The sequence below is a fragment of the Gymnoscopelus microlampas genome (assembly GCF_963454915.1).
Source record: "Gymnoscopelus microlampas genome assembly, chromosome: 14".
In the NCBI taxonomy this organism is placed as follows: domain Eukaryota; kingdom Metazoa; phylum Chordata; class Actinopteri; order Myctophiformes; family Myctophidae; genus Gymnoscopelus; species Gymnoscopelus microlampas.
Genome location: NC_139951.1, coordinates 3,290,519 through 3,315,365, shown reverse-complemented (window position 1 = coordinate 3,315,365; position 24,847 = coordinate 3,290,519). Strand labels below are relative to the sequence as shown.

General features: G+C 43.6%; 2 protein-coding genes across 4 annotated transcripts in view; one reads left to right on the top strand and one right to left on the bottom strand.

The window, feature by feature from the left end:
- Nucleotides 1-24,847, bottom strand: part of nrap (nebulin-related anchoring protein) — a 78,200-nt gene that overhangs the window by 16,860 nt on the left and 36,493 nt on the right. For all 3 annotated transcript variants that reach the window (XR_014602221.1, XR_014602222.1, XM_084077976.1), the window contains 16 exons: nt 24,563-24,667; nt 24,066-24,164; nt 22,179-22,283; nt 21,892-22,005; nt 20,839-20,996; nt 20,072-20,225; nt 19,371-19,475; nt 15,377-15,475; nt 14,457-14,561; nt 13,017-13,124; nt 11,725-11,838; nt 10,732-10,929; nt 1,592-1,696; nt 1,151-1,249; nt 887-994; nt 271-378 (listed from right to left, as the gene is read on the bottom strand). Coding sequence is in view for 1 of the 3 variants with exons in the window: in XM_084077976.1 (XP_083934102.1) it covers nt 271-378; nt 887-994; nt 1,151-1,249; nt 1,592-1,696; nt 10,732-10,929; nt 11,725-11,838; nt 13,017-13,124; nt 14,457-14,561; nt 15,377-15,475; nt 19,371-19,475; nt 20,072-20,225; nt 20,839-20,996; nt 21,892-22,005; nt 22,179-22,283; nt 24,066-24,164; nt 24,563-24,667 (1,884 nt within the window). In the remaining 2 variants the exon portion in view is untranslated. The remainder of the gene's footprint in view (nt 1-270; nt 379-886; nt 995-1,150; nt 1,250-1,591; nt 1,697-10,731; nt 10,930-11,724; nt 11,839-13,016; nt 13,125-14,456; nt 14,562-15,376; nt 15,476-19,370; nt 19,476-20,071; nt 20,226-20,838; nt 20,997-21,891; nt 22,006-22,178; nt 22,284-24,065; nt 24,165-24,562; nt 24,668-24,847) is intronic.
- LOC311059522 (transcription activator BRG1-like) lies at nt 3,797-8,272 on the top strand (the record flags this gene model as incomplete). Its single annotated transcript, XM_084077534.1, has 1 exon — nt 3,797-8,272. The coding sequence occupies one exon, from the start codon at nt 3,797-3,799 to the stop codon at nt 8,270-8,272; it is 4,476 nt and encodes a 1,491-aa protein (XP_083933660.1).

The window sequence follows — 24,847 nt, the reverse complement described above, 5'->3', positions numbered from 1 at the left end:
TTTAATTTCAAGGACCCACATAACTTTCAGAGTTACACCCTCTCAAGGAACCATGAGGGTCCCTGGACCACACTTTGAGACCCACTAGTATTTCTAGTGAGCCAACATGCACAATATCAGCACCCTGACTCTGTTTGACCAGAATGGAACAGAGCCTTCATTAGTATCATTGGTAACACCTGTGAAGGAAGTCAGAAGAGACCCAATTTTCTCCAAAATGGCTGCTGTGCATAGAGCCTATTACATGTCACCAGCAGCAGGGTCACTTACGTCACTAGCGATACCCGTGGAGGTCTTGGCCGCCTGGAAGGGGATGTCCTGCATGCAGAGCTTGTAGCCCTGGGCCCTCAGAGTGTGCCAGGACTCTTTGTACTTGATCTGCAATGTACAGCGTTAGCATAACAACACACACATGAATTAAAACAAATTATATAATATATACGGTGAGGTCCCTGGCTTAAAAACAAAACAAAAAACATTAGAGCACTAGAGCTTGCATTGCAAATGTGTGTCTCTTCAAATTTAGAGGTCAAGGGGTGAAGTGTTCTTTTATGTACATAAACCCAATGGAACAGACTGGAAACTTCAGTCAAATTGACTTCTAATATGAGGTATTTTAAGCACCTTAAAGGTAGGGTGATATTTTTGGGTATTTTTTAGTTTTTTGTTAAAAAGGTTTAAGTACTATATTCTGATAGTAATCATTGCTACAGAGCGTTTGTTCGGTCACAGGGGTCTCTCCAGCTCTTTAGTAAACAGAATATAGTACATTTTCTGGTAGGTGACAACATTTAAGCCAATCAGGAGAGAGCACTGAAAATGCATTTTCTGTTTATATGACTGTCACCCTGTGATCGGACATGTTTTTGTTAAGTTGTTCACTTACGTCACTGAAGTTGGCAGCGTTTATCTTGGATTGTGTGAACTCAGGCAGTCCCTGGGCAGTAAGCGTGTAGTTGTGTCTGTCACTCGCTCCTTTCTCCTTGTACAAACGCTAGAAGAAAGACAGGAGGAAAGACGACAAAAAACACTTTAAACATTTAACCGCAAAATAAGAAAATCAATGCCACTATTATTATTTTTTTACAAGCTATGAGGTTTCAACATGACAGAGTCATTATTTGAAACTCAAACTTGTGAAGAGTCTTACGTCACTGTTTAGCTGTCCGCTCATCTTGGCGTGGACGATGTCCGGAGAATCAGCCACGGATGTGTGCTTGAAGCTGTACGGCTGCTGGCGATACTTTTTCTGTTCATAGTACAGGAACGTTCAAAATCAGGGCAAACGTATAACTTTTGTCACACAACCGTGGAGCTCAACTTAAAGGGATAGGGGGGGGACTAAAAAATGAAATGAAAAATGAATTCAAGTCTCCATGGGGTGACTGATCGATAGAGTGGTGAACTATCCCTTTAAACAATATACTATAACATTTGACTATCATTTTGATTAATAAATAGAAAACATTTCGGACAAAATATTAGCATTTTTTGTCAAAATAAATGGGTGAAATTAAGGCACTGTCCTTTTTTTTTTTTTTTTTCAAGTGGGTGAGTGTGACTTTTTTTTATAGAAAGTAACTTGTCTCACATCACTGATGAGGTCGGAGGCCTTCTTGGAGCCTTCGATCTGCAGAGCTCCAGTGCCGATCCAGGCATTTCCTCTGAGATAGTTCAGGTCTGAACGATACACTTTCTATGGAGTGAACACACACGCACACATATGCACGCACACACACACACACACACACACACACACACACACACACACACACACACACACACACACACACACACACACACACGCACACGCACACGCACACGCACACAGAGCAAAAGAAAACAACACCAGATCATTAACCACTTGGGCCCTATTTTATACTTCAGCTATTACGAAATAATAACAGCACGGGTCGTATCGCATCCCGTTGTGAGCTTATAGATCTGCTTTTTTTTGGGGGGGGGGGGCTTTTTAAATTAAATGAATGGAAGTCTATGAAAGAGAGATTCTCACATTGTGGAGCCTGACCTTAGTGCACCTGGCCAACATGTTCACTGCTCACTGAAAAAGATAATGGACTACATTTCATCTGAACTTGTTTGACAATTTCTGAAATATTCAAATATAATTGCCCATAATAGGGATGCCAGCATGTGTTAAGAAAATACTTATAACAGACTGTCCGCTCTCCTTTCCAGGAGAAAGGAGAGCTTATCATAATGTTAATTTGATTGAAATTCCAGACGTCTGTTTAGTGTTTTTGTATAACTAGAGGTTCGGGCCGATCCGACCGATACACCCATATATGGAGATCTCTGTATCTGTCATTCCTTGTCCCTCACATCTAGAGTTCGGGCCACTACGTGGTCCTCACATCTAGAGTTCGGGCCACTACGTGGTCCTCACATCTAGAGTTCACACATACGTCGCACTGCCGATCCAACCAATATGTCTGATTCATAGTGTCGGGGGATTAGTCGGATTACCCGTTGTACCCATCTGTCTGTGTCCCTTTTGTGCCCATATATGGAAATCCCTCTCTGTCTGTGCCCCTTTTATGCCCAATTGCCCATATATGGAGATCCCTGTATTTGTCAGTCCTTGTCCCTTTTATCCCTCATGTAATCAGTGTATGCTCATATATGGGCAATTGCCTCCTTTTGTGCCCATATATGGAGCTGACTGATTCGTCAACACACTCCATATTTGGGCATAGCTGCACTGGGAACTCCTTATATGGTTATGGCTGTGACATGAGCGTGACGTCCCTAAGCCAATTTTAACATAGGATATGGAGATCCCTGATGTCATCAGGATATGCCCATATATGGGCATGTGATAGGGTTATGTCTGAGTCATAGTGACGGGCCACAGGCCGGCCTCTATGTATGGTTATGTCATAGAGTCGGCTCATGGGCCATCATCTAGGATACATAAGAGATGAAAAACAGCAGGGGTATACGTTTAAGTTTCCTACAACAAATCCCCATTTATTGTCAGCTCAGTGGTTGAGATCTCCATATACAGGCATAAAAGGAACCCAGACAGACACATACAGAGAACTCCAAATAAGGGCATAAAGCAGACACATACAAATAGACAGACAGACAGACACAAAGATACAGATACAGAGATATGGGCATAAAGGAGACTTACATAGACAGACAAGCGGGTACAACAGCTGACAACGGTACAATGGGTATTGCATATCCAGAGGGTCATGTGTTTCCAACGGGCATCACTCCCATATCTATACGTGTCTGTGTGCGTCCCCTCCATACATCTATAAATGTCTGTGTGCGTCCCCTCCATACATCTATAAATGTCTGTGTGTGCCCCCTCCATATATCTATAAATGTCTGTGTGTGTCCCCTCCATACATCTATAAATGTCTCTGTCCTCCATATATCTCGAGACCTGTTCAACCGATCAATTTCCGTACGTATCGCAGAGGACCCGAGGGAGTGCAATGCCAAGTGGGAAGTCGGTCAGATCACCGGTTGTCCAGAAATATATCTATAATAATTCCACACATTTATGTCTGCCTGTCTGTGTCCCTTTTATGCCCATATTTGGAGATCCCTGACGTCATCAATGTGACATCACGGGGCATTCCTCTATGCAACGCAGCCATCTTCAATGTGCATGCGGGAACAGAGACACACTGAAGACTGTAGCCGAGAGGAGAGGTGGATGCAAAAACCAGGATAGGTCGCTCTTTGTTGCTGGGTAGAAGGAATACCAAGAGACACGCCATACTTGCTGCTGTCGCACATTCCCGATCTCTGCTGAGAGATGTCCATCCCAGACCCCCCGATGGTGGGGACACCTTGGCCAGAGCCTTCCTCTCCAGGAGCAATGATGGGCCAAAACTCTGGTCCTTCTCCGGGATATGCACACAATATGATCGAAGGCAGTGGGGACCCTGGCTTGGGCATGGGCCAGCAGAACCACAATTCTCCCCAGGGTTCAGGTGGGCCTGGCGGTGCGGGATGGGGACCGGCTGGGTCAGGCGGACCCCCTCCTTTCAACCAGAACCAACTACCCCAACTCCGGGCCCAGACTGTCCCAACTCCATGGCTGGCACGCTTTCAGCCTCAACCGGAGCACCTGCAGATGGCTGTGCAAGGCAAGATGCCCATGCCAAGCATGCAGCATCAACCCATATTCTTCATGCCAGCTCCCACTGGGTATGGAGCTGTGCCGGGGGCTGGTCCAGGACCAGCTCAAGCCAACTTTGCTCAACCCGTTTATCTTATACCATATGGCATGGTGCCTATTGGACCTACAGGTGTTCCTCCAGGCATGCAAGGACCCCTCAAACCATGGCCAGATTGGCCCATGGAGAATGCCGCTGCCCGATCCAGTGCCCCCCACAGGCTGATTCTTCCTCATCCCACCGGAGGACCCTCTCTTGCTCCCTTCTTGGTGCTTCCCGCTGCCTCCACATTCATGCCTCCTCCTCAGACACAGTCTACAGGGCAGCCTGGCCAGCCTCTGCCAATGATGAACCGGATCACCTCCATCCAGAAACCCCGCGGGCTGGACCCGGTAGAGATCCTCCAGGAGAGAGAGTACAGGCTTCAGGCTCGTATTGCACACCGCATCCATGAGCTGGAGCATCTTCCAGGCTCCCTGGCCGATGACCTACGTACAAAGGCCGACAGCGAGCTCAAGGCCCTAAGGCTGCATAACTTCCAGAGACAACTGCGCCAGGATGTGGTGGTATGCATGCATCGTGACACAGTTCTGCAAACTGCTCTCAATGCTGAGGCCTACACGCACAGCAAGCCACAGTCACTACATGAAAATCGCAAACTGGCGAAACTGGAGAAACAGCGGATGATCGAACAGGAGCAAAAAATTCGCCAGAAACACCAGGAATACCTCAACAGCATCTTGCAGCATGCCAAGCAGTTCAGGGAATACCATCGCTCCATCAAAGCAAAGATCCACAAGGCCACCAAAGCCATCGTCACATATCACGCCAACCTTGAGCGTGAGCAGAAGAAAGAGAATGAGCGCGTTGAAAAGGAGAGAATGCGGAGGCTGATGGCTGAGGATGAGGAAGGCTACCGCAGACTCATTGACCAGAAGAAAGACACGCGTCTGGCCTACCTCCTACAGCAGACAGACGAGTTTGTGGCCAACCTCACTGAGCTGGTGCGGACGCACAAGGCCACACATACTCTCAAAGAGAACAAAACGAAGAAGCCAGAAAATGCAGAGGGCGGGTCTTCTGCAATGGGCCCCGATGGAGAGTCGTTGGATGAAACCAGTCACACGAGTGACCTGCCGGTAAAGGTCATCCACATTGACACCGGGAACATCCTGAGCGGGATGGACGCACCCAGGACCAGTCAGCTGGATGCCTGGCTTGAAATGAATCCCGAGTACAAAGTAGCTCCACGTTCAGACTGTGAAGACAGCCGTTCAGAAGAGGAGGAAGAGGGGGAGGAGCTGGCCCAGTCGTCCACAGCCATAGTAGATGAAGCAAATATCAAGATTCCAGAACCTGACAGCGAGGACGTGTCTGAAGTGGACGTCAAGCACATCATTGAACATGCCAAGCAGGATGTGGATGACGAGTACAGCACTGCAGCCTTTGCAACAGGCCTGCAGTCCTACTATGCTGTGGCTCATGCTGTCACTGAGAAGGTGGAGAAACAGCCGTCACTGCTGGTCAACGGGCAGCTCAAACATTACCAGATCAAAGGTCTGGAGTGGCTGGTCTCTCTGTACAATAATAACCTAAATGGCATTTTGGCCGATGAAATGGGCCTGGGGAAAACCATCCAAACCATCAGCCTCATCACATACCTCATGGAGTACAAACGCAACAACGGACCCTTCCTCGTCATTGTGCCGCTCTCAACTCTGTCCAACTGGGTGTACGAGTTTGATAAGTGGGCGCCATCTGTAGTCAAACTCTCCTACAAGGGCTCCCCAGCGGCTCGTCATGTATTTCACCCCATCATCCGCAGTGGTAAGTTCAACGTGCTGCTCACCACATACGAGTATGTCATCAAGGACAAGCAAGTGCTGGCCAAGCTCCGTTGGGAGTACATGATCATGGACGAGGGCCATCGCATGAAGAACCACCACTGTAAACTGACCCAGGTCTTGAACACACACTACCTGGCGCGACAACGTGTCCTGCTGACGGGCACGCCACTGCAGAACAAACTGCCAGAGCTGTGGGCGCTGCTCAACTTCCTCCTGCCCACCATCTTCAAGAGCTGCCACACCTTTGAACAGTGGTTCAACGCCCCCTTCGCCATGACCGGAGAGAAGGTGGACCTAAATGAAGAAGAGACCATCCTGATCATCCGTCGCTTACACAAAGTGCTCCGCCCTTTCCTGCTGCGTCGACTCAAGAAGGAAGTCGAGTCACAGCTGCCCGAGAAGGTGGAGTACGTGATCAAATGTGACATGTCAGCCTTACAAAGGGTGTTGTACAGACACATGCAGGCCAAGGGCGTGCTGCTCACCGACGGCTCAGAGAAAGACAAGAAGGGTAAAGGTGGCACAAAGACACTGATGAACACTATAATGCAACTGAGAAAGATCTGCAACCACCCGTACATGTTCCAACACATCGAGGAGTCTTTCTCGGAGCACCTTGGTTATTCTGGTGGAATAGTGTCAGGCCCTGATCTGTACCGCTCCTCTGGGAAGTTTGAGCTGCTGGATCGTATTCTGCCCAAGCTGAGAGCCACCAACCACAAGGTGCTTATCTTCTGTCAGATGACATCGCTCATGACTATCATGGAGGACTACTTTGCCTACTGCAACTTCAAGTACCTGCGTCTGGACGGAACCACCAAGGCGGAGGACCGTGGCATGATGTTGAAGGCGTTCAACGACCCGGCCTCCGACTACTTTGCGTTCCTGCTCAGCACCAGGGCCGGAGGCTTGGGCCTCAACCTGCAGTCTGCCGACACCGTCATCATCTTCGACAGTGACTGGAACCCTCACCAGGACCTGCAGGCCCAGGACCGAGCCCATCGCATCGGCCAGAAGAATGAGGTGCGCGTGCTACGTCTCTGCACCGTCAACAGCGTGGAGGAGAAGATCCTGGCCGCGGCCAAGTACAAGCTGAATGTAGACCAGAAGGTCATCCAGGCCGGCATGTTCGACCAGAAGTCGTCAGGCAACGAGCGCCAGGCCTTCCTGCAGGCCATCCTGGAACACGAGGAACAGGACGAGGAGGAAGAAGAGGTGCCTGACGATGAGTCTGTAAACCAGATGATCGCCAGGAGCGAAGAAGAGTTTGAGCAGTTTACGCGCATGGATCTGGACAGACAGCGCGAGGAAGCCCGCAATCCCGAGAGGAAGCCTCGTTTGATGGAGGAGAAAGACATGCCGGCATGGATCCTGAAGGACGACGCAGAGGTAGAGAGGCTGAAGGAGAAGATGTTCGACCAAGGCCCCCGGCAGCGCAAGAAGGTGGACTACAGTATTGACTTGCTCACCGAGAAACAATGGCTCATGGCCATTGAGGGGGACAACCTGGAGAAGATAAAGGAGAAAGGGTGTCACAAAAACACAACCAGGAAGCGGAAAAGAGACTGCGAACCCGATGGCGGCCCCTCCACTGTCGTCTTGAGCCGTGGCCAGGAGAAGGATGAAGAGGTGAAGAAAGCAAAGAAGCACAAGCGTCCGGCCACCGAGAAACTCTCCCCCAACCTCGCTTCCCTCACCAAGAAGATGATGAAGATCGTTGACGCCGTCATCAAGCACAAGGACGGTAAGGGGCGAGAGCTGAGCGAAATCTTCATCCAGCTACCGTCTCGCAAGGAGCTGCCAGAATACTATGAAGTCATCCACAAACCTGTGGACTTCAGGAAGGTCAAGGAAAGGATCCACAGCCACAAGTACTGCAGTCTGAATGACCTGGAGAAAGACATCACGCTGCTCTGTCAGAACGCCCAGACCTTCAACATGGAGGGCTCTCTGATCTATGAGGACTCCATCGTACTGCAGTCGGTCTTCGCCGGCGCAAGGCAGAAGATCGAGAAGGAGGAGAATGAGGGAGAGGAAAATGAGGAAGAGGAGGAGGAAGGCGACAAAGGCTGCAAGTCTGAATCTCGTTCAGTGAAGGTGAAGGTCAAGTTGAGTCGGAAAGAGAAGGGTGAGCGGGGGCGGGAAGGCCAGCGTCACAGCTCCCGGGCCAAACCTATGGTGAGTAATGACGGCGACAACGCAAAGGAACAGGGAGAGGAGTGCTCGGCCAGCGGGCAGAAGAGGCCTAAAGACAAAGCACTCTAGACGCCACCAACAGCCTACTGAAATCCCTCGACTTGAACCCATACATTTGACTTTAGATAACACATTATGCAGACAGAGAAGCCAGAGAAGGAGCACTAGTTTTACCTGGACTGAATGTCTGGTGGGACAAATGTTTTCATTAAAAACAAAATGGGGGAAAAGTGAGAGGAAAGTTAAAGGTGAGGTGAATGTGTTTTTGTTCAAATAAGTGTTACATATCTCTGAATTCGATTAGAATCATTGCTATAGAGTGTTCAGTAACAAGGGTTTCCCTGTCTCTCCAGGTCTTTAGTAAACAGAACATACATTTTCAGGTCAGGACACCAATTTTATCCAATCAGGAGAGAGAACTCATACATCATACAGGTTAACAATTGAAAATGGAAGTGATGACACAAAGAAATGAGCAGACATCTTTTTTTTTACTGGAACGCAGTGTTCCATGAGGCCTAGTGTGATTATGGGCATCACTTCCTGTTGTCAGTCATTCAATTCATTTGAGTGATCCGTGTAATAACAACGTGGGAACACAACTCGACAGGAATAAAAAAGGGTCACATTATTCTGCCTACATTACCCTACAAGATCTCCCTCCACACAGCAGATACAAATGAATGAGAAATGGCTAGTGACACTTGCTCTACTAGTAGCCTAACTCCATGTCCTGTGTTTCATTCTTACTGGCTGCTGTTGTGGCTGTGACACCTGAATCTCTGCATGGGTATTAAAGAGGTGTTGACATGGTTTTGCACTTTTTCTGTTTTTCATGTGTCTATGAGGTTGATAGAACTTCATTAAGCCCCCTGGTGGTGTTTTTATGGTGTTTTATGTCTTCTCGGACTATTTTGAGTTTCTTCCTGGAGGCTGAAACCTTGAGGGTCAAACGTGCCAATTAAATAGAAAAAAACAGCACTTTAATGACACAGTAAATTTATACCCTCCCCCTCATTATCATAACACAACAGGTGTGGGCATGAGGAGGAGGAGGGACTAGGACAGGTGGGTGGTGCTAAGGTGGTGGAGGAGGTGCTAAGGTGAGAACCAGGTATACTGGAGGCGTGTCCACATAAAAACATAATTTTAACACTTTCTGTACACTTGATTTTAGGGGGGGGATCACTGAAAATCACAGCACCCCGTCTTTAAATAGTGCTTGATAAGTGACTTCAGCGTTTGATAATAAGCATTGATCATTAATTTGAATCAGCTGTGTGGAGGGAGATCTTGAAGGGTAAGTAGGCAGACTAATGTGACCCTTTCTGATTTCTGTAAGGTTGTGTTCCTACATTAATGTTGACTGATTTGATTCCTCAAATGAATTGAATTAAGCTCCCTAGCAAATCTTTGGATAAAATTGCAGCTGATAAATGGCTACTCCCTCCTAATTGCACTTGAAATGTATTTTCTGTTAATTAAAGAACTGGAGAGACAGGCGAGCCCTGTTACTGAACAAACACTGAAATGATTACTATCAGAATATAGAGCTTTAGCTTTGTAAGAAAACATATTTTTGTTTTAACCAGACAATATCACTTACTCTACCTTTAAACAAACAAACAAAAAACAGTTAAGCAAAGGAGCCTTTGAATACAGGACAAGTATTGGTACTGCTACTTGTACTTAACCCATTCAATCTGGGAACACATCTTTGCCATTTTAAGATTTTTAAGAATAGCAGATCTACAAGCTCATAGTGCGGCACCGAGTGCCGCGCTATGAGCTTGTAGATCTGCTATTTTTGGATAAAAGATAAATCTTTGAATATACTGTATACTGTTTATATACACAACTCAAATCTTTGCTTCTGGGCGGGTCCCTGGAACAAAATATTTTGAGATGGGGGAGTCCGCGCGGACAAATACATATTATTTTTGGGGTCCTTGACATGAAAAAGGTTTGAGAACCACTGATATTATAGCAACTTAAAGACGGGGTGCCGTGATTTTCAGTGATTCCCCCCCCCCCTAAAACATAATCATCAGGTATTATGGTTATACTAGGAGGAAGATTTTTTTCAAAAAAGTGTACAGAAATTGTTAAAATTATATGTGGACACGCCTCCAGTTCATTAAGTATACCTGGTTCTCACCTTAGCACCTCCTCCACCACCTTAGCACCACCCACCTGACCTAGTCCCTCCTCCTCCTCATGCCCACACCTGTTGTGTTATGATAATGAGGGGGAGGGTATGTTTTTACTATGTCACTAAATCGCAGTTTTTCTATTGGCACGTTTGACCCTCAAGGTTTCAGCCTCCAGGTAGAAACTCAAAATAGTCAGAGAAGACATAAAACACCATAAAACACCACCAGGTGGCTTAATGAAGTTCTATCAACCTCATAGACACATGAAAAACAGAAAAAGTGCAAAACCATGGCACCATCTCTTTAAACAATGGAGGCTTTAAAAACCAAGTACAAGTTTGAAGTCCGCCACTAACTCCTATCTCGGGGTCTCACCTCGCTCTGCAGCGCGTAGGCCTTCTTGGCGGCCTGCACCTTCATGTCGTCATACAGCGAGGTGTACTGGTGCAGGGTGTGCCTGTAGTCCTGCTCGCTCGCCAGGGCCTGGGCCTTCTTAGCCTGGGTCACCTCCAGCATGTCCATGGGCAGATGGTGGTGGGCCATGTCCATGGCTGATTTCTTCTTGTATTTGATCTGGGGAAGGAGATGTGCACGTTATGGCCACTTTTCTCAATGCAATTTTACACTTTTCACTACTTTTACTTCAACTGCTACATCTCAGAGGCAAATATTGTACTTTTACTCCACTACAATTGTTTGAAAACTTTAGTTACTAGTTACTTTGTAGATTTAGATTATTATTACAAAACATACCCACTTCAGCCCATTTCGGACATTTGAAAATAGCCGATCTACAAGCTCACAATGCGTCGCAATGCGACGCATTGTGAGCTTGTAGATCTGCGATTTTCAAAGGATTTTGATACATTTTATACATTTGTAAACTTCTGAAATGGAACATTCTGCATAATGAGTACTTTAAGTATATTTTTATATCAATACTTTTTTGTACTTTTACATAAATTCTGAATTCCGGACTTTTACTTGTAACAGAGTATTTCTACATTGCACTATTGATACTATTGAAACACATTTGAGTACTTTTTCCATCACTGCTTGTAATGTGATGTGACAATAAAGTTTGATTCTGAGGTAAGGGACGAGAGGAATAGTGGAGGAAATGAGAATAGAGACAGAGACAGAGAGAGAAAAACAAGAACCAGGAGACCTGGTACTGCCAGACCCCTAGTGGTTGAAATCTGAATGGCCGGACTTCGCATGACGTGTGTGCAGAGGAAAAGAGGAAAAGAGGGACAAAAGAGGGACGAAAGAGGGACAAAAAGAGGGACAAAAGAGGGACAGCCTCATGTAGGCCGAACCTCTGGGTCTGGCAAAAATAGTATTTCATTTGGAGTTAAAGCCACTCACATCGCTCTGCAGCTTGCTGGCGTTGACGGAGTGAGACATGTTCAGATCGTCCTGCAGTCCCTTCAGACAGATCATCTTCCCCTTGCTCCTCTCAAACTCCCCTTTGTACTTTTGCTGCACAGAGAAAACATTAGTCAAAGAATCACATAGCATGTACAATCGGCCAAAACAATCGGAAGGTTCCGGGTTCGATCCCCAGCTCGCCCTTAGTGTCGAGGTGTCCTTGAGCAAGACACTGAACTCCTTATTTCGGGGTCATCCCTATGTTCTCCAGGTTCTATGTTCCCCCACTAAGGTTAGGGTTAGGTTTAGGTTTAGGTTGGAGAATACACAAAAAAATGCGCCATTTGCCAAAGCTGGTTGTTGACAAGGTGTTGCTATTGAGAAAAAAACATTATAAGACAAAACATTATTTCAATGGCTATGTCGATGTAGAAATGTCCAAAACAATGCATTTTTGACATTTCTACAATGAAATAGCCATTCAAATAAATGCTTTTTACCTTTCTAGTCAGAAACGTGCTTTTTGAACTTTTGGGTTCTCTCTACCCCAAAGATTTTTGATTTAATTGCTTTCAGCAATCATACAAAGAGAGTTAAAAAGACAATGGAGGATAATAAAACACCAGGCTGTAAATTCATCGACTTGTTTCCACTGTGGTCCCCTTACACAACTCAACAGATACTGACAAACGTGAATCACACAGAATACTATCAATACAAAGAACACCTTCAACACTTTGGACTTTTGGACTGGATGTCTTTTTCAGACCACTCTGATAATACAGTTACATGCAATGGTGGGAAAAGTATTCAAATGTTTTAGTTAAGTAAAAGTATCAATACTGCAATGTGGAAATGCTCTGTTACAAGTCAAATAGTAAAAGTACAAAAGTATTGGTATCAAAATGTACTTTTAGTACCAAAAGTAAAAGTATGCACATTGTCCCATGAAAATAGCAGATCTACAAGCACGCATTGTGAGCTTGTAGATCTGCTTGTATATCTGCATTTTGGCCATCAAATGGCCAAAATACATAGGGCTGAAGTATGTACGTTTTATAATAATAATCAAAATCTGCAAAGTAACTAGTAACTAAAGTTTTCAAATAATTGTAGTGGAGAAAAAGTATAATATTTGCCTCTGAAATGTAGTGAAGTAGAAGTAAAAGTATAGAAAATTGGAAATACTCCAGCAAATTTCTTTACTTAAGTACAGTACTTGAGTAAATGCACTTAGTTACTTTACACCACTGGTTACATGTTTGGTAGTGAGATAAGAGATGACTTACATCACTGAGGATATCTGCGGACGCTTTGGCCGACTGGAACGGAATGGCGTCCAGTCGCAGCTTGTATCCGCCGTCACGAATCTTAGACCAAGACTCCTTGTAACGACTCTACAAACACACAGCAACACGTGCATAGACTCAGGTCAACTTTAAAGGCTGCTGTACTACCATTCAGAGAAGAGTGTTGTGATGGCTTCACCACACACACACACACGCACACGCACACACACACACACACACACACACACACACACACACACACACACACACACACATACAGTACACATACACATACACATACACTCACACACACACACACACACACACACACACACACACACACACACACACACACACACACACACACACACACACACACACACACAGTGTCATACACGCACGCACGCACACACACACACACACACACACACACACACACACACACACACACACACACACACACACACACACACACACACACACACACACACACACACACACACACACCTGTATACTGTAACAGGTAATAGTCTCTATAACACGAGTTATCACTCCTACGCTACTCTTATGCTACATTTGAGGAAAAGGTTTCACCGCTTAAGCCTATTTCATACTTTCACAAATCTTTAAAAATAGCAAGACAATGTACACGCTCACACAATGCATCACATCCACTGTTCTGGGTACGCAAATATGCTTGACAAAACTCAGTCAAAATTATTAAAAGTAATAGGGACTACAGAACAGAATTAAAACAGTGAAAAAATAGAGAGGCGAAAAGGGATATTATGCAGGGAAGGCAAGTCTGAGGCCACGGGGGCAGACCAAGGACCAGAAGGGGGGGATTATATCTCCACGCTGGCCTTGGAACGCCTCTGGATCCCCCTGTTAGAGTTAGCTAATAGGCTCTATGCACAGCAGCCATATTGGAAAGAAATTGGGCCTCTTCTTACTTCCTTCACAGGTGTTACCAATGATACTAATGAAGGCTCTGTTCCATTCTGGTCAGGGTGCTGATATCTGCATGTTGGCTCACTAGAAACAGTCCATTTTGGTTCCCAAATGGCCCCTTATGGTGGGTGTGTAACTCTGAGAGTGTACAAATGGAACCAAATGGACCCGTAAGGGTCCATTTGGTTCCATTTGTACACTCTCAGAGTTATGGGGGTCCTTGAAAATAAGACAACCACTATGCCACACTAAATGGAACAGAGCCTTAATTAGTAGCATTGGTAACACCTGTGAAGGAAGTAAGGAAGGGACCCAATTCATTCCCAATATGGCTGCTGTGCATAGAGCCTATCTGGCTCGGGAAAGGGAAGTCTGGCTTAAGCAGTAGAAAATGGATGAATAGAGAAAGTGAGTGCTGCTTTGCTAATGTTTTGGGAGTGAGTTCCAGTGTATGAATGTGAAGGTGTGTGTGTGGAGGTGTGTCCTCACCTCGCTCAGGTTCATGGCGTTGAGCTTGGCCTGGACGTGTTCTGGCAGGTCAACACCCAGGGTGTACTTGTGTTTCATGGACTGTCCCTTCTCCTTGTACAGCCTCTGTCAGGAACAACACACACACACACACACACACACACACACACACACACACACACACACACACACACACACACACACACACACACACACACACACACACACACACACACACACACACACACACACACCACAAACGTTCTGTTATGACCGAGTCTACACTGGTGATGTTCAACTGCTCGCACACCGAGACCTGACTTCTCTCCTCTTTTGAAAAACACCTAGAACCTTTGTTGACCGAAGTCCCCCAGGGGTCTATAAGAGACCCCCCCTTCCTTTTCCGCTGTACACTAAATCCCTACGCCAAAACTATCCAATCTGTAAGCTCACTAAGTGTTGTGTGGTTAAACTTTGAGACTTTTGATTTTGGCGTAGTCAATTGTAGCAATCAAATCCTCACATCAATCCTCAATATTGATTCATTCAAGCAACTTAAAAACGGTCTGGGCTGCACACGAAAGCCAAAGTATGTTCAAATGAAGTTCAAGTAAAATACCCCTTTAAAACGGTTGTTTTATCGCCCATTGACAAATACAGTGCGTATACAGTGCGTCACTGGGTGACGATAGTAATCTAAGGGTTCTACAGCTCCTACAGCTAGAGAGGTACAGAAAGCAGTATTATGGACAGGACATTACAGTGTTTCTGTGTTCGCAACTTAGCGAGATTATGTTTCCTTTAGTCTGTCTTTCCTATTTGATTAATTTACCATTAATTTAATTTATCATTAAAAAAATGGAATCCTCACGGGTCCATTTGATTCCATTTCATTCACTCTCAGAGTTAAATGAACACTCAGGATTTCATAATGAACTTACGTCAAGGATCAGTTTGTTGCTGAGCTTGGCCTGCACCATCTCAGGAGTGTTCTCCACGCTGGTGAACTTCAGACCGCTCACATTCTGTCTGTATTTTTTCTAGAAAAAAGAAAATACAATATCAGCACCAGATGGGTGAAGTTACAATACCCGCTGCACATGCATCTAACTGACTGTAGAGGGCACAACAACATCACAGACCACTATAGAGTAGTAGCGAACACAAGACATAATTTAGTTAGATAGTAAGTATATAGTAAGATAATAAAGACTAAAGAGTAAAGACTAGTTATATTATGGAAAGTTCCAAATTATATTGCCAAAAACTAACAAGTTAGTAGCCTTTTCATATAAACAACTGACAGAAAGTTTTAGATATTGACAGACTGGAACAGTTTAAAATCAATCAGTCCATGTTACAAGTCGGAATTTACGTACATGACTAGAACGCCTCTGGACTGTCCACACACTGATTTATCTTAAGACATTTAAGTATGTGCGCGCGCGAGTGTGTATGTGTGTCTGCGGGTGGGGCCGGGGGGGGGTTACTAAATAGTAAAACATGCCTAAAAAGTGTAGGCATAAGGGGTAAGGCAGCGCAAGATAGGGCCCACAGTCTCTCCACCGCCTAAACTCCTGCAGTGCCTCCCTGTGGCCACACAATGTACTGTAACTTTTGTTACAAGGGCAGTACTTTTGTTGTAGGGGCTTTGGAAGCAGCAGTGGTCCCCAGAGACAAGGCGCGCAGGCCAGGCCCACCGGTGTACTGTGGACACGCCCTGGCACCTGTCAACCCCTGTCCCAGCTAAGGCTCTATGCACAGCAGCCATATTGGGAATGAATTGGGCCCCTTCCTTACTTCCTTCACAGGTGTTACCAATAATACTAATTAAGGCTCTGTTCCATTTAGTGTGGCACAGTGGTCTCTTATTTTCAAGAACCCCCATAACTCTGAGAGTGTACAAATGGAACCAAATGGACCCTCACGGGTCCATTTGGTTCCATTTGTACACTCTCAGAGTTACACACCCACCATAAGGGGCCGTTTGGGAACCAAAATGGAGTGTTTCCAGTGAGCCAACATGCACGATATCAGCACCCTGACCAGAATGGAACAGAGTCTTCATTAGTATCATTGGTGACACCTGTGAAGGAAGTAAGTAGAGGCCCAATATCTTTCCAATATGGCTGCTGTGCATAGAGCCTGTTCAGATGAGGCTCAACCCATCTAGGAGAAGCTCACTGGCCCTTACTGCATTTAGAACAGTGGTTCTCAAAAATAGCAGTTAATAGATCAGCTATTTTTGAACATTTTTGAAAAATCTTGCGAGCTTGTATCAGCTATTTCTGAACATTTTTTATTCATATAGAATTTTGTAACATACTTCTCTTCTGGGGGTCCTTGGCACAAAACCTTTTCAGATGGGGGTCCGTGGCCAAACCTTTGAGAACTACTGATTTAGAAGGCATTTGCAGAATCGGCCTCAGGTCTTAATGAGCTTCACATAAACTAAACATAGTCTTGAGCAACATACTGTACAGTACAGTATCTTGAGCAGTGGTGTAAAGTAACTAAGTAAATTTACTCAAGTACTGTACTTAAGTACAATTTTGAGGTACTTTTACTACTTGCCGGAGTATTTTGTCTATACTTTTACTCCAAATGGTGCGTTTATAGCTTTTAGCCAAAGCGCTTTACATAGATTGTACATTACATTCACCGACATATTCATTCATACACAACCTGTTGCAATTAGGGGTTCAGCGTCTTGCTCAAGGACACTTCAACACTAACTCTGGGGGAGCCCCCCAGCCCGGGATCGAACTGGGAACCTTGCGGTTTCCAGTTCACTCTACCCGGCCACTATAGGCAAATATTGTACTTCGACTTCACTACAATTATTTGAACACTTTAGTTACTAGTTAGTTTGCAGATATAATATTACATAATAAAACATACATTAACCACTTTTGCCCTATTTTATACCTAGGCTATTCTAAAATAGACGATCTGCAAGCTCACAACGCGTTGCATCGCGACACGTTGTGATCTTGTAGATCTGCTATTTTCAAACATTTTAGTACTTTTACTTTTGGAATTGGTATTTTAAGTACATTTTGATACCCATACTTTTGTACTTTTACTCAAGTCAATTTTGAATTCCGGACCTTTTACTCTGAGTACTCATCAGTATTGATACTTGTACTTAAGTAAAACATTTGAGTACTTTTTCCGCCACTGATCTTGAGTTGCTATAAGCGGCCTGGATCGTGGTAGCTTCTAGTAGCCAGGACTCAGTCCACGACGTGCCTAAAATACTTTGTTGAGGATAGGAATAGCACATAGCTCCTTAAATACCATCTGAGCTACGCTGTAAACCTAGATATGAACATAGGCCTACAGGCACACACGTTACGTGATCTCACCCGTATCGCTCCCACTCATGTCCCTTTGTAGGACAAGTTCACAGGGGCTGGCTAGCTAGATTCCTAGAAGATTATGTATATATTTAAATGAGTAAATAAATGTTCTTATGCGGTGCATATGCTGTAGGCTATCTGGGTCTAAATGGTTTATTTTAAAAGTAATCAAAAAACGAATCCACCAGGTTACATTATTTTTGATGAAATGAAAATATTACTTTTCTTTCAATTGTAAAGAGAGAAATCAGGGGTACAACATTTCAAAATGGATTTACATTGGCGTGTGAACTACAGTATACCTGTATAGGCTCAATGTATCTGTATGTTTAAGTGTGTATGTGTGCATTTAAATATTGGTTATAGGGATATTTCACTTTCAAAAAAACTTTGGGTCATTTTATTGTCTACTCAGGCTTTTGTGAACCCCCTAGACCGTTTTTAAGTTGCTTGATTCAGTATTTAAATATTTGATATTCATTTTGTCAGACACGCCCCCTTCCTATACAAACCCATTATAACTTCAAACTCCATTTTTAACATGTTATATTCATCAAAAACACCCGTCCTTGCTTCTGGTGACTCACCCTGCCCTCCTAACACGCGAGGGGGCCGTGTTTTTTCGATTACTTTTTTCCTTTATTTTATTAATTTTTTTTATTGTATTGAATTTTTTTCATTTTCCCCAAAAAAATATTAAAAATAAATTAAAAAAGTAATCGAAAAAACACGGCCCCCTCGCGTATTAGGAGGGCAGGGTGAGTCACCAGAACCAAGGACGGGTGTTTTTGATGAATTTAACATGTTAAAAATTGAGTTTGAAGTTATAATTGAGTTTGAAGTTATAATATATGCGTATAGGAAAGGGAGCGTGTCTGATAAAATGAATAACAAATATCTAAATACTGAATCAAGCAACTTAAAAACGGTCTGGGGGGCTCTCAAAAGCCTGAGTAGACGATAAAATGACCCAAAGTTTTTTTGAAAGTGAAATATCCCTTTAATGTGTTAATTTCACTTCATATATATTTGTGGTGTGCCACTGTATCTGTATGTAATGTTACTCACAGATAAATATTCATAAAGTGGCTGATGTCAACATGACCAACCCGATCTCATACAACACGGAAATAGCGCGGATTGACATTCCGTACATAGACGACTAGAAAACCTGAAAAGCCGCGCGTATGAGCCGCGAATCCTCTCCATTGACTTTGTTGCGTTTTGGACCATTTCGGAGGCGCGCAGTCTCAAGCGAACTGGAGCCACGACAGGGACCACCGAGCGAGCTAAAGCGAGCGAGTTGCCGCCCCGAACGTTGCGGCGTTCGCTTCAGCCTATTCAGCGCCGTCCGAGTTATGTACCGATAGGCGCAGAATCGTAAATCATGTTGTGGGGACTGCTCTGCTTCCGGGTTGCAAACCCACGTTATTTCACTGTGGGATATTCGCGGCTCATATCCACGGCTTTTCAGGTTTTGTAGTCGCCTATTTACGGAATCGTCAATCCGTGCTATTTCACCGTGTTCTGTGAGATCAGGCGGACAGGACGGAGGGATCATGCACGTTGTTACCTCACTGAGCATATCTCCTGCTTTCTTGGCCTGCTGGACATCCAGAGAACCCGAGGCCTCCCAGCCGACGCCCTTCATCCACATCAGATCTGAACGGTACTGTTTCTATAGATGGAAACACACATGCAGGTGGGTTAATGATACAGTAATACGTGTGTATATGCCGTATGTACAATCAATTCACTCAGTCAACTGAAGTCTGCTACTCAAGTCACTCATAAAAAAAAGAAAAAGAAGAAAATAAAAGTCAAAATGATAGTAAATGCTCATCAGAGGTTATGCTATTTTCACAATTCTTGTTGATAAGGATGAGGCCGCACAACTCTTAGCCACGATGCAGAAAGTTTAATGAAATGAAACCATCGTTTCGACAAATATAGTCTTCCTCAGGGTTTTTGGTTTTTGGTTTCATTTCATTAAACTTTCTGCATCGTGGCTAAGAGTTGTGCGGCCTCATCCTTATCAACATTATTACCTGCCGTGGCCAGCACCTCATCAACACAGGTGTGCGCTCCATACTCTGTCTTTGCCTTACTATTTTCACAATTCTTGACAATTTCCAGGATTTTATCCTATAACGCCCAAAATAGGGATTCCAGTTTGAAAGCACCTGAATAGCCTAACTTAAAAAATATATACATTATTATCATTATTACACCTCATTACATTACTTAGTTACTTTACACCACTGATGTACTCACGTCGCTCTGCAGGCCGTATGCCTTCTTCGCCCAGCTCACGCTCATGTCAGTGGGCAGGGTGGTGTAGTCGTGAAGCATTGTTCTGTAGTTGGTCTCTGTCGCCAGGTCCTGAGCCTTCTTAGCATGGCTGATGTTCAACATGTCCAGAGAAGTCCTACAGGGCAACAATTACATGAGTGATGATCGGGTTGATACTACAAATGTCTTCTAAATCCCAACAGTTTTCTGAAAAGCTTTTTACCATATCAAGGACCCCCAAAATGACATGCATTTGGGCACGGACACCCACCTCAAAATATTTGACATACAAGCAAAGATTCGAGTTACACATTTTTGCTTAAAAGAATTATATATTCAAAGATTTGCACCCATTTTAAAGATTTAAAAAAACATCTTAGATAATACTGTATATAGTGCCGCGCTATGAGCTTGTAGATCTGCTATTTTTGAAAAATCGTGACATTTGTAACTCAAATCTTTGCTTCTGGCGGGGGGGTCCCTGGAATACAATGTTTTGAGATGGGGGTCCGCGACCAAATACATATAATTTTGGGTGGTCCTTGACATGAAAAAGTCAAAGACATTTTGTAGAATCCCCAGAAGCAAAGATTTGAGTTACAAATGTTCGTTTAAAAATATATATATATATTCAAAGATTTGCACACATTTTCACGATTTGCCAAAGAAAAAAGAAGCCAAAGAAATCTTAAAATGACACAGATGCTTTCCTGGTCTTGGATGGATTTTAATGAGCTGCTGCCACTCACTTGTATTTACACTTGTTGTCCTCGTAGTCTTTCCTGTAGTGGCGGTCACTCTGCAGCTTGGTGGCCAGAGAGGAGTGATTCATCTGGGAGTCGCCAGTGGACGTTTTCACACCGATCATCTTGCCTTTGGTTTTCTCATACTCCTCCTTGTATTTCACCTGGACAAGAGGACAACACATCAGCATTAAAACATCACTTATAATGAAGCCTGACTTGACTTGAGTCACGTTCCCGACGATATTTGCTGCATCTCTCTCCCCATCTCTCTCTCCCTGTTTCCTGTCCATCTTCACAACACATTATACAAAAATAAAGGCAGAAAGGCCCAAAAACATATCTTGAGAGAAAACATATTGCATTAAAACTACACTGCAGAAGTACTTTGATGTGTATGTGTTTACCTTGCTTATTGTAAGTCGCTCTGGATAAGAGTGTTTGCTAAATGCCTAAATTGTAAATTGTATATTGTACTAGCTTGGTTCTCTTCCCAACTTAAAGCCGCGTTCTCAAACATTTTTACGTCAAGGACCCCCAAAATGATTTTGGGTCAAATATTTAGAAAATAGCCGCACTACAACTCACAACGCGTCACAATTATACTAAATAGAGGTTCAGTTATTGTGGTCCTTCAGCCGGCAGACCACGAGCAGTGGTAGTGATTGTTCTAGAGCTCCACCATATATGGAGCTGACTGATTTGTTTGCACCTGATGCCATGACGACTCCATATTTGCACCTAGCTTCATTGGGAACTCATTATGGTTATGGCTGAGTCATAGTGACATAAGCGCGATGTCGTGGTCCACCAGCAGGAGCTCCCATTAGTTAATTTTAATATAAGGATATAAAACTCACAAGAGTACTTAAGTAAATGTAAAAAATAGTAAATATACCTCTTAATCCCGGTTCAAAGGAGACAGGGACATTTCAAGCGGGACACAGGGACATTTCACAGGGGTCAGGGACATTTCAAAGAACACAGGAACATTTCAACGGGGACACAGGGACAGTTCAAGGGACAAAAGGACAGTACAGCGTCATCAGATTGACATACATTGCTGGCCAGGTCTCTCTTGGCCTTGGCAGTGAGGATGGCCAGTGAATCCATGGTGAGCTCAAAGCCTTTGTCTCTCTGTTGTTCGTGTTCCCAGCTGCTCTTGTACACTTTCTGCAACGGACAGACAGTCATACACAATCACATTACAGTCTTTATTCCTCGTAACTAAATAATAACTACATTGGATCCATTGGAACACACGGTTCTTTTTTCCATTTCCTAAAAATAAACCGTTTTTGGACATAAAAGGTTTCAGCCGAACAGTGGTGATATCAGGTTCTTACCATGCTGAGCAGGTCAGCGTTGGCCTTGGCCTGTTTGAACATGGGCTCCTCGTTGGACATGGTGTACTGGTGCATGGTCTGCTCCGTGTCCGCCTTGTACGCCAGCTGAAAGCACAAGCACACAACCACCACGACAACTAAGGGTTAACCTGACAGTTTTCATTTCATCGACTAAAACCATGACGAAAACATTTCGTCGACTACCTTTTTTCACTGACGAAAAATAAATAGAAATTTAAAAAATCTAAGATATGATGACTAAAACTGAGACTAAATATACTGGCAATTTCGTCAACAAGTAAAAACTAGACTAAAATGTTACTGAGGGACGAGTGGAGAAGAGATCCAGTAGAACTAAAAGACAAGTCATTTTATGTTTGGTTGTGCTCAGGTTTTTGGTTGTTTGGTTGCACTTGGAAAATAGCCGATCTACAAGCTCACAACACGTCGCACTGCGACGCGTTGTGAGCTTGTAGATCGCCTATTTTCAGCTAGCAACCAGATGTAAAATCAGCCATTACGGCTGCCAAAATACATTTTTGTCGACACAATCAACTGTAGTTTTAGTCGACTAAAATCTTATAATATTTTAGTCAACTAAAACTAGACTAAAACTAAAACATTTCAGATGACTAAAATATGAATTTTTATTCAAAAGACTATGACTAAAACTTAATTTTCTGTCAAAATTAAAACTGGTCAACCACTTAACCCTGTATCAGCCATTCTCAACCTGTGGGGAGAAAAGTTTGGGAACACCGCACTACTTAGTTTACTGGAGACTCTGGAGGCTCTATTCTAGGCCTGCTGCTTTTTTCCCTCAACACAAAGCTGTCGTCAACGTTTTTCAGACTCACGAGATCTGAGACTACATAGCTTGGAAGTATTCCACAGGTTTTTCTTTTAAGTGACTATTATATGAGTTGTCGTGCTGCAGCTTTGATAGCTACTAATTTGACAGCACTATCAGCATTGTTGTGTACATTTCATTTCAAATTTGTATTTTTGTTTTATATTATTTTATTTGTTTGTTTGTTTACGAATTACTCTAACTAATAATATGGTGTCATGTTAATGTTGTATTATCAGATGTTTATATTGTTTGGGAGAAAGTAACTAACTAAGGTTTTTCCTATCACAAAAACATGGCAGCCCTCCTGTAGTGACTCTGAGGAAGAGGAACCCCTGTTCAAAACCCATCCACTACGGCAAATCTTTACGCCGGGAAATAGCTGATTTTCAACGTGTCGCAACACGTCACAAGCTTGTAAATCAGCTATTTTTGCCGAGTCTTCAACCCAGACTATAGGGACGCTAGGTTCCATAGGCTACAGAGGGTCTAAAATATGGAATTCTCTGCCATTACATCTATGGGAGTTGTCTTCTCAGCAATTCAAGAAAGTTCTGGGAATTGCTTCTCTTAACCACCAAATACTTTCCATAATGGTCTTCCTTATTAACCTGGGTCCATTCAATATTTTCCACAGAGGTATACTTTTAGTGACTTTTATTGTTGCAATATGCTTCTGTTGTTTCTTTTCTTTGTTATTATTGTCCATATTGTTTTTGGTTTTGTTTTGTTCATCTGTAGGACATGTCTATTAATGTCTTATTATTTGTAATACAAAATGTGTATATTCCAAATTTTTATTTTATCCTACAAATAATGTACAAACATTGCCGGAGAATGACACTTCTGAAGCCCCTGGAGGGTTTTTAGGCATTCTCCTTCACATTTTTACTGATTCTTTGTGTATCATCTTTAAATTCTCTTGTAAGTGAAAATAAACAAACAAACAAACAAACAAACAAACAAACGAAGAAGTTAATAGTCAATAGGATGAAGACAGGAAGTGATTACGGCAAATCACGGAGGTGAGTCCTTACGTTGCTCTGCAGTTCCTGGCTCTTCTTGGCGTGTTTGATGGAGAGGTCGTCGGCCACCTGGGTGAACTTCACGCTGTCGGCCTTCTGACGGTACTTTGTCTGTGAGGCAAACGTACATGAGCATGAGTTCACTCATGCTGCTGGGCATGTCAGCGCTATTATGGTTAAAGGTAGGGTAAGTGATATTTCTATGGCTAAAATAAGACAGTGTTAAATAGCTCAATATTCTGATAGTAATCATTGCTGTATATCGAGTGTTTTTTCAGTAACAGGAGTCTCCATGTGACAACAATGCTCTACAAATAATTATGAATAACTGAAACGGTTATTTCATACAGAAGCCTAATATTTTGGGTGGATATTTTGTTTGCCAATTTAAACTCTGAATATTATGTATTTTTTTGTATCTCAACTAAGCCTTTTCAAAACAATTAAATAATAATACTATTAACCTGCTTAAAACTAAACAGACATTTTAAAGATAAAAAAACACTGACATCACTGAGCATATCTCCAGCCTTCTTGGCCTGGGTGATGTTCATACAGCCCTCAGCCTCCCAGCCGACGCCCTTCATCCAGTTCAGGTCTGAGCGGTACTGGTTCTGAAACATGGAACACACGGGTAGGCAGGTGAACAACACACGATCCTACCTTTACATTTAAGTGGTTAATCCATTGAGACCTGGAACGCATCTGTGTCACTTTAGATGTCTTTGGCTATATCTGCTATTTTTGAAAAATCTTGAAAAAAACATTTTTTGATTTTTTTTTTTCAAAAAACT